We start from the raw sequence: 10,847 nt of genomic DNA on the forward strand, positions 1-10,847 counted from the left end.
TCTATACTGTGGATCAAAAGGCTGCGCGCCGTCAATACGTTGCCACCCTCACTCAACTTCCCCCCAATGTTAAGGATATTAACTTGGCTCCTCTTACACGTGACCTTGGCGCTAAGGCTGTCAATGTTCCTCTCTCTTTAAATTCCTACAAACCCAAAAGATGGGCCTATGTCACCTTCAACTCCCAAGAAACCATGGATGCTGCTATAGAACAGACTGTCAGCTTCCAAGGCAAAGTGCTTTTCTGGTCCTCCCCCGATAATACTAATAAACTTTGTCACAGATGTGGCAAACTAGGTTGTGCTCCTAATTTTTGCCCACTCAAACAAACCAGAGGTAGAAGCCGCACTCGTGACCCTGTTGCAAAACTCAAAGAACGGTTCAATATTAATCAACCTCGCTCCAATTCTAATATTGCCAATGCACGTTCTCGCTCTCGATCTCGCTCCAAATCTAAAGATCGATCTGCTTCCAATTCTGGACGAGCCAATAACGCTTCCCATGACCGCACTAATAATGATAATAGTAATCATAACAAACCCCCTCCCAATACTTCTCAACGTGCCCGCCATAATAGTAAAGAACGATCTGTCTCCTTTTCTTCCTCCTCTCGTTCTACAGCACGTCCCTTATCCCGACAAACTCCTAACTCTGCATTATCTCCTAATGATGCTAACAACATTCTAAACCTTTTACGAGAATTACAATGTGAAGTTGCTAACTTTCACAAACGCATCTCCGCTCTTGAACTTGCTGACCAACGGATGACTCGTATTGAATCACACCTTGGCCTTGATCCACTCCCTATACCCAATGAACCTGAACCGGACCTCATGCAAGAAGATGCCCCTGTAACTCAAGTTCCTCTTAATATTCTGTCTTCCGTTAAATCTTCGCTGCCTCCCAAAAGTATTTTAACGCGACCTTCGCCTACATTCACTATTGTTCCTGACACATCACCTCCTTCTTCTCACCTTTCTCCAAATGCTCCTCCTTTTACTCCCATCTCCTCCACACAAGAAGAAATTATTGATCTCAAAAATAGTCGTGTCGCTATTGAAAGTAAATTGGACCAACTTACTGGTCATATCACGCAATTCATTGGCTCCCTTGGTGGTGCTCCCCTGGAACAAGCTGATTCAGCTTCTTCCAATTAATTTCTTTCTCCAAATTTTAACTCCCCGACTGTTTATATCATTGTGTTTTAATGTCGGATAATAATTTTAATTATGATACTTTTGTACGAAACCCTCCCAACCCTGACAATGTTACTGAAATTTTTTCGCATGAATCGTTATTTTCCTCTTCCAGTAACACTTCCCCTATCCCCAATTCATTTAATATTTCTTCCTTTAATGTTAATGGCCTTAAAATGTATGGTCAGACTAAATTAGAAGAAATTTCTACTTTCTTTTCCTTAAAACATATTTCCTTTGGTGGTATCGTGGATACCCATCTTCACCCTAAACAAATGAAGTTTTTATCCAAACGCATTTCTAATTATACTGTGTTCTCTTCTAATTTGGATACTTCTAAACAAATTCTCTCTTCTGGTGGTGTTTCTCTTTTTATAGAAAATTCCCTTGCTTCACATGTCCAAGATTTTAAATCCTATTCTTCACGGTTACTTTCTGTTGATTTATATTTCAAAGGCAATATTAAATTGCGTATATTTGTTATTTATATCCCTCCCCCTGCTGAAAGTGTTCTGCGCACTGATACTATTGATTTGCTTATTCAACAACTTACCCTTACTAAACAAGCTGGTTTTTACCATGCTGTTTGTGGCGATTTTAATATGCATTTAGACAAATATTACCCTATTTACTTCAATCAACCTCAAGTTGCTTCAAAACATATTCACCGATTATTTTTTCATCTCCTCTCTCACGGATATGAAGACTATACTCCTGTTAATCTTTCCGACTCTTTAGGTACCTTTCATCGCAATGACCACATTACTCGAGTTGATTATGTATGGTCCTGCCCCTCTTCTCAAAGGATTCGCTCTTACTGCTTGCATTTTTAATGCTCAAGATGTTTGCACATCTGATCATAACCCCGTCATAACATACTATGATATGTCTTTACTTTTTGCCTCTACCAAATTGGCTCGCGCTCGTCAACTTAAGCGCCGAACCCGTCGCGTCTTCAAATTTGATTCTGTAACTGAAATTCAATGGACGGAATTTGCTGATAAAGCTGATGCTTTATGTGACGTCTCACCTTCAACCTTTTCCTCCTGGCATATCAATCAAATGTGCGAATATCTCCAATCACGAATTCTTAAAGCTGCCAACGCTACACTACCTTCTTCCACTGTTGGCAATAATTATACTCCTAAGGTTCCTAAAGATCTGGAAATTTTAACCCAACATTATCGGTTTTTAAATCGCCTTATGCATTCAATACGTTTATTGCGCAAATATCCTTTAACTTATTCTGCCGCTCATGAACATAAGTGGTCTATTCATTTAATCAGACTTCAAAATATTTTGCAATTATATAAGAAAGTATTTACTTTCGTTCCTACTTTGCCCTCTTCTCTCTCATCATGTCGACAAGATGATTTCAAGTCACTTCTTGATGATTTATCCAATATTTCAAAATCCTTGCGGGGATTTCATTTACTTCAAGAAAAAGAATTCCAAGATTCCTCCATTCGTGCTCATTTGGACGATAGGAACAATAATTTTGAAACCGACCTTTCCTCTTTCATTGATTCAGCGCTTTCTCGCACCCGCCGCCGTATCACTTTGGATCGTGTCTTTGTTGATCATCCCACTCACCCTCAGTTATTAACTGCTCCCAATGATATAGACGATGCTGTTGTTAACCATTTCCAAAACTTTGTACCTATAAAATCCACTCCTCCTGTATCTGTAGATACATTACCTGATAGATGGTCTTCTGTTTACCAACCTATGGATGATGTGCCCTCCTCCATCTATGATTCTTTGATGAATCCCCCTACCCTTGACGAATGGTTAACCACCGTTTCTTCTACTCCTAACGGCAAAGCCTCAGGTCCTTCCATGATCACTTATGAAATGCTCAAACACCTTGAATCTTGTTCTTCGGCTCTACTCCTTATTTTAATTCAAGCTTGCCTTTCCAAAGCTGATATTCCTGACTTATGGCGACAGGCAATGGTTTTTCCCATTCCCAAACCTCACGAATGGAAATGTCAATTGAAAAATACTCGTCCTATTACTTTACTTGAAGTGATTAGAAAATCTCTTGTCAAACTCTTTTATAATCGCCTTTCTACTATTAGGCGGACTACGCATGATGTTCTTAAAGGTGGTAACTTCGCTGGTCTTCCTGGTGGTTCTTGCCGCGACCCTATTATTACTCTAGAATCTATTATCCATGATGCTGATGTCAACAAAAACCCACTTTGGATTCTCTCTCAAGACATTTCTAAAGCTTTTGACTCGGTTGATTTGACAATGTTACGTTTCGCTTTAGAACGAATACGTCTTCCAGCTTCTGCTATTAAGTTTATTCTTTCCCTTTTCACAAAACGTATTAATAGCGTTTTCACTGCTCATGGATCCACGCCTGCTTATAGGGTTCGCATTGGTATTGACCAAGGCGAAGTTATTTCTCCTCTCTTATGGGTTATTTATATTGATCCCTTACTTACTGTCTTAAAGCATGAAATGATGGACCCTTATGTTCTTTCTACACCATCCTTAATTGATTCTCCCAATCCTTCTTCTGATTTGAAGATTAATAATTTAGTATTTATGGATGACTCTACTCTTATTTCCTCGTCGAAGACTGGCATGGAATTTATGTTATCCATTACAGAAGAATTCTATCAAATTAATAACACTTCTGCCAATCATAACAAATATGTGTTAATTACTAATTCGTTGCCTTTGACTTCGAATTCCACTTTATCTCCTATTACTTTTAATTTAGATTTATCTTCATTAAATAGTGTTCCTTCCATTACCATTACCCCAATTTCTATGACAACTTCTTTTCGTTTTTTAGGTGTTTGGTTTAACATTAAAAGCTCCCGGGATTTTGTCAAGAAACAACTCAAACGTGAATGCTGCTCCTTCGCTGCAACCATCCGCCCTGCAAAGCTCTCATCCAAACAAGTTGTTTATTTACATAATGCTGTCCTTATACCGAAACTTGAATACCAGATGCAAGTTACTCACTTGTCTGAATCTGACTGCCACCTAATAACGAGAAGTATACGATCTGTTGTAAAGCACAAAGCAAATTTTTCTCGCTCTTTACCAAATCCTATTTTATTTTTATCTCAAGCCTTGGGCTTGATAAATTTATTTGCTCATCAACGACAATGTCATATTACTAATTTATTTTTAATGGCTAATTCTTCCTTTTCTTTTATTCAATCTCTTTTTATTTATAGATTGAGTTTGATTCAATATAATTTTTTAATTCCTATTTCTCCCCTTTTAATTAAGGATTGGTCTATATGGTCTTCTCTTTTTTCTTTTAAGAAAGATTATATCGCATGCACTATTGCTCTCTTATCCTCTACTCCTTTTCGTTTGCTTCATACTCAACTTTCGAAGCTTCCGAACCTGACTTTGATGGATGGACGCGTTCCTTATTTGAATGCATGACACCTAAAGCAGTTTAAAGTCTCTATTTCCCTATTTTGCGAAAACGGCATTTGTTTTATCTATCTCAGCTTGTTACTCCCCAAGGGACTCATTTAATTTCTTGGAAAGCCTACTATGACAATTTGGTTGGACGACGTGGCCCTGGCTGTATCCCTTATTGGTATAAAGATATCCAGCAAGCTACTACCATTCCTGACACCAACAATCGTTTGCTGAGCCAGTTCATTACTACGCCTACGATTGACTCTTCATTTTATGAATTGACTCCTTGCCTGTCCTCTCCTACCACTACGAAAAATTGGATTGTCACGTTAGACGACTACGGTTCTCCCATCTTTGGCAAACAACTTTTAGTTCAAGCAAGTCGTGGTACTTGTTCTATTGTTCACTGGGTCTCTCCTGATTGTGAATCTTCGCCTGGTGATCTCATTAGACTCTCTCCTTGCCCTAGTTGTGCTGCTCATACTCCTTTGCCTCCTTCCAAAAAACGGAATGCTGATTTAACCCTTTGTATGCCTACGGTTTCTCTACAACATTCGCTTATTCTGCCCACCATCAATGAGCGCATTAGACGTAATACTTCTGTAGTATCCTCTCCTTTTACCTGGGCTGATATAGAAGATGGTGTCCGTCTTTATTATAGTCGATTGGATTTTGATTTTGACTCTCCTCCTGACAATATTGTTGAAGTTTCCGCTCCTCTTATCACTATTGAATCCTCAGCTGCTGCTGTTTTTGCAAATTCGCCGTTGGTTGTGTCTTCAGACTCACGTTATAACTTTTTCACTGATGGGTCTCTTATTAATCTAGGCACTCCTAATGTTTCTATGGGCTGGTCTTGGATGCAAATCGTACCTGATGCTGGTTTTCCTAATTCCATTGCTACTTATGCACATGGCATCATTCGAGATAATCCTTCTTCTTCTCGTGCTGAAGCTGCCGCTATTTACGCAGTTTTAACCATTTCTCCTCGCGACTCAGAAGTTACTATTTATACTGACTCGCAAACTGCCATTGATGGCCTTCGAAGTTGCTCTTCCTATGTCTACTCAAATAGCCGTCTTTACTACAAAACAACAAATTTTGAGCTTTGGGCCATTATTGAACGAACTATCCTTACCAAGAATTTGACAGTTCTTCCTGTTAAAGTTAAAGCTCATTCTGGCAATTATTTGAACGATTTTGCTGACTCCCTGGCCAATACTGCCCATACCGCATCATCCAGTATTTTGATTTCTGGAATGGACCTTGCCTCTGCCCATGATTTCGTCTTGACTTACGACAATGACGCCGTTTGTGAATCTAATCCACGACACCTTCTTAAACAGTATTATCAAACGCAGTTAATGCGTAATTTGTTAAAATTAACGCGATTTCACTTTATTTCTTTATTATTATCTAATATAGAATATATTGTCGACTGGGAACTTACTTGGTTTACCTTGAATTTCATGCCTTCTCATGATGCATCTTTTACTCTTGAGCATGCTTCAAGACACTTAACCTTTAAATTCAAACTTTTCTTGGACGACTTACCCACATTGGAAAAGCTTAAGCGGACTCGACCAGACTTATACATGGACGAATTAACTTGCCGTTCTTGTATCGATCGTATGGAAGACCTGATGCACCTTTTTATGTGCAAAAAACGTCGTCTACCTATGCAACAAATTCTCCAATCTTATCAAAATCATTTGATTTCTAAAATGCAAGAAGCTGGAAAATTGGCTGATATTGATCCTACTCCCTTTATTGCTAAACTCACTTCTTCTTTATGCTGGTCCTTTTCTTCTACAAATTGGTCCTCTTACGCCCTTGTCCGTGGTTGTTTACCTACACTTTTTATTAATATTTTAGTCGATTTGTCTATTCCAAGAATCTCTGCGATTAAGGTTATCGCTGCTATTCATAATAATTTTGTCCAAAAATTCAGAAAACGAATTTGGAATCCGCGTTCTTATGAGAAAAGTAGATGGGAAAACGCGATGAATATTACTTATAAGTTGAAAACTACTCCGAAGCCTTCTAATTTGCCATTGTCAACGTACATACCTTACTCATCTTTACCACCTCCGACCCTACACGATTCACGTGACTCCGGAACCGATTGGTTGAAGAACTCGATGAAATATGGTTTGCCTTGGTTTAATCACTTTTCGGGTTTTATGGGTCGTCTAACGGTGCTACTTAATAACAGCTTTTGCAGGATGGAGTGTCGATTTCTATAGTGGGCGCGCTATTCGTTATTTTGTTAGCATAGTTGCTTCTACTTTGGTTGGAATATATCAAGGGGGAAGATCTGGGGAAATTTAGTGTAATGCGATTTTTCTTTTTTAGATTAATTTTTTACTTTATTTTTTCTTAGGAGACTATATAGCTTTGTTTTTAGTTAGTTTTATTTTTATATTTTCTTTTTATTTTTTTTTGTAAATTGTAAAGTTCGAATAAATTTAATAAAGATAAAGGCTACTATGCCACGTTTGCCTGGTTTTTGACTAGTGTACACATCACTGACATCAGGTACCCGATATGTCACTGATATACACTGATCGAAATTTATGCTATCAGGTATATACCAGGCATCTATATATTGGTAAAAAGTGAAATATTTTGGCATAATTTCTTTATTTATTTAATAGATCGTAAGTTATAAGTTATTTATTTAATTCTATTATTACTTATTGTATGTCATATATATGACATACAGTACAGTAAAGGTATGCTCTGAAATCCATCAATCTGTATATCCGGTCATCCATCCAAAAATTGACCAGATTCAAATTGAATCTGTTCAATCTGATAATTTTTTATTATTATACCGAATTTTTTTTTCTTAAAACAAAGATTTTTATTTTTCAGATTTTAATTCAAGTCATAATATATTCATTAGTTTATAGTTTATTATATAGTAATGTGAAATATTTATTAATTTGAACCAAATAAAATTATTACGTTTGTTTAAAGTAAATCCACTTCACACACTTACCTATATCCCAATAAAAAAGAAACGTTAGTACATTTTTTCAAAGTAAATTCTGAAAGAACTCCCCACACATTTATATCCCAAATAATCCAGGAAGCCGAAATCTACAAAAAGGAATAAAAAAAGAAATGTTAGTACGTTTCTTCAAAGTAAATTCCAAAAGAACACACTCTTACACACTTACCCAATATCTCAAAGAACCCGGAAAGCTAAAATCTAATAAAAAAGAATAAAAAAAGAAACATTAGTACGTTTCTTCAAAGTAAATTCCAAAAGAATCCACTCTCACACACTTATTTAATATCCCAAAGGTTTCTTTATTAATTTGATAGTTGTATGTTAAATCACTGTAATTAGTTTTTTATTTTTTATTTATTTATTGTTTATAAAAGAACCCAGGAATTTGAAATCTACAAAAAGAATAAAAAAAGAAACGTTAATACGTTTCTTTAAAGTAAATTCCAAAAGAATCTATTCCATACACTTATCCAATATTCCAAATAATCCAAGAAGCTGAAGTCTACAAAAAAAGAATAAAGAGAAATGTTAGAAAATAAATAAATAAAAAACAAAAAAGAAATGAAATTCTCTCCTTCTAACTTACTTTCAAGCCGAAATTCAGTTAGAAAGGCGTTCCCTAGAAAAACGAAGTAAAAAAAACGTCCTAAGCCGTTTAAGCCGAATTCTGAAAGGTAAGACTGAAGGAAAATAAAAAATGAAAATTATTTTTTTTTTTAAAATAAAATAAAAAAAAATGGATTATCTTAATAATCTGATCAATCCAGTCAATCTGGTCATATGTGTAACATCCAATCAATCCAGTATTATCCAACAGACCCATCCAGATTTTCTGAATTTTTCAACTAGATCCAAAATTTTAAATACCCAATCCAAAATATATCAAATTACTTATTCATAAGGCATATAATTATTCAAAGCCATTAATTATAGAAAAATTGAAAAAAAAGATGCTAATGCAGTATCCTTAACTTGTGATCTTTAGACGGGACGCAATTACCAAGGGTTTCTAGAAATAATTTGTTCATAAATTTCAACTTCATGAAGTTATCCTTTCGGTTTAATATACAGTCATCCTCCCATATAATCACACCCTTCGGAACCAAAAAAATGGTGTGACTATAAAAATTATATATGATATGATTAAAGGGAAGGTTTTTTTAATAAGTTTATTAGTAACTTGGGATTAATGTAAATGTGCTTATAAGGGAGTTGTGATTATACAGGGGGTGACTATATGGGAGGACGACTGTATTTCATATTCCCATACAGCTGATCATATTGGTGATACATTACTTGCAGTGTTAGATGAATGGGAACTTCAGGATAAAACTTTTATGATAACTATAGATAACGGTTTCAACATGCGAAAAGTTATCAAAGATTTGGAGTTGGCAGCAGATAATATAACGTGGCAGCCTTGTACAGCCTATGCGTTACAACTTGTAGTCGAAAAAGGTCTGGCGTCTATTAAATCATTAATTAGTTGTGCTAAACGTCTTATTGATTTTTTTATAAGTCTGAAGTAATCAGAACATCTTGAAAAAATTCAAAAACAATTTATACAGCTGGCAAGTTTAAGTCAAATACAATATATTAAATTTTATTTTTAATTTTAATTATATTCTAACTTAAATTCAATTTAAATATTAGAATTCCAATAGCTTCTCAAAGACCTTTATAGTAAATTAATTTTATTAAATTACATATAGTTTTATAATGTAATATCAAATTATAAATTACGTAGTCTTTTTAATTTATATTATATAATTTAGGATGCAGAAAAAACAGCAAAATATTTAAGGCATGTTATTGCTGATATCCCAACCCATTGGAATTCCAGCTACTTAGCCTGGTGTCAACTTTTAAAGCTAATCTAGCTGAAGAAACTGATCAAGACTCAAAAAAGGATTCTCAAAGATTAACCAAAGTGATGCTAATAAATGATGAATGGGACTTACTCCATGATTTAATTCCTATCTTAGGACCTGCAACCGAAGTAATAATTATTCTACTCATAGTATTATAAAACCTTTGATAACTGAAATCATTAACAAGCTTAAACCTAATGAACCTAACGAAAATATAATGAATATTAATATCGAAAATTTGGAGGATGTCTTTATATAGAATGAAGATCAAGATAATCCAAATAATCCTAATAATGAAAAAAATACTAATAAACATCAAAAAAATATAGATTTAAATCAGCCCATGCAAACCTCAGAAGTTCTAAAAAAAGTAAAAGATACTTTATATCAAGCAATGCTCTTTTATTGGAAAAATGAACATAAAATATCATGCCTACCATCAATTCTTGATCCTCAGATTAAAAAGCTTGATTTTGCACTATATGAAATAGAGCAAACTCTGAACTCTTTAAAAAATAAGTATAGGAAGATTAAACTTAGTATGTCATCACATTCACAGTCCTCTCCAATCCCTACACCTGCTACAATTACCACTCCTTCTCTTAGTCCTATACCATCCTCTACACTTTATAAATCAACCCTTTTTGATATTTTTAATCATCCATCAACTGCTAATAACTGAAATGAACTTGATGAATATCTTGCTATTTCACAAATACCATTTAATATTGATCCTTTTTCCTGGTGGAAAATTAACAAAGAAAAATTCCCAATATTGAGTGAATTGGCACATGCTTATCTTTTAATATCAGCTACTTCAACTTCAAATGAGAGACTGTTTTCAGATTGTGGAAATTTAATGGGTCCTAAGAGAACACGTATCAGTCCAGAATTTTTTAAAAGAATAATGTTTTTGAAAAAAAATTAGAATATTTTGGATACAATTCACAAATCATTCTCACCAAAAAATTAATATAATGTAATATATACAATTAATAAGATAATAAATACAAATTAACAATACAAATTTACAAAAAATAAAAGTTTTTTATTATTTGCATCCTGTGACTTGTATTACATTGTCAAATCTGATTATTACGGATTATACAATATATACGGATGAATTTTTTTTTGAACAAATAAGGATCTAAGTACAGATTCTATATTTTTGACCAAATGCAGATCAGATTATATCTTTAGTACCAGTACGGCATTTTGATAATCTAAACTTTGTCATACCGGTCGATCAATCTCTTTTTTTTAATTTTTTTTAAAAAAAATTTCATTATTTATTTTTTAGGTTTACCTCAATTTTTTTTAAGTCCGGACTTCCTGGACAAACCCAGACTTTGGAATGTAAGT

The 10,847-nt window shown here is 34.6% G+C and overlaps 1 protein-coding gene across 1 annotated transcript; it reads left to right on the forward strand.

The window, feature by feature from the left end:
- Positions 1-9,828: 9,828 nt before the first annotated feature.
- Positions 9,829-10,167, forward strand: OCT59_008753 (uncharacterized protein; the record flags this gene model as incomplete). The annotated part of the gene is made up of 1 exon (XM_066133115.1): positions 9,829-10,167. One exon carries the CDS (start codon positions 9,829-9,831, stop codon positions 10,165-10,167), a length of 339 nt encoding a protein of 112 aa, XP_065999594.1.
- Between the last annotated feature and the right edge of the window lie 680 nt (positions 10,168-10,847).

The sequence above is a fragment of the Rhizophagus irregularis genome, chromosome 17, assembly GCF_026210795.1.
Source record: "Rhizophagus irregularis chromosome 17, complete sequence".
In the NCBI taxonomy this organism is placed as follows: Eukaryota; Fungi; Glomeromycota; class Glomeromycetes; order Glomerales; family Glomeraceae; genus Rhizophagus; species Rhizophagus irregularis.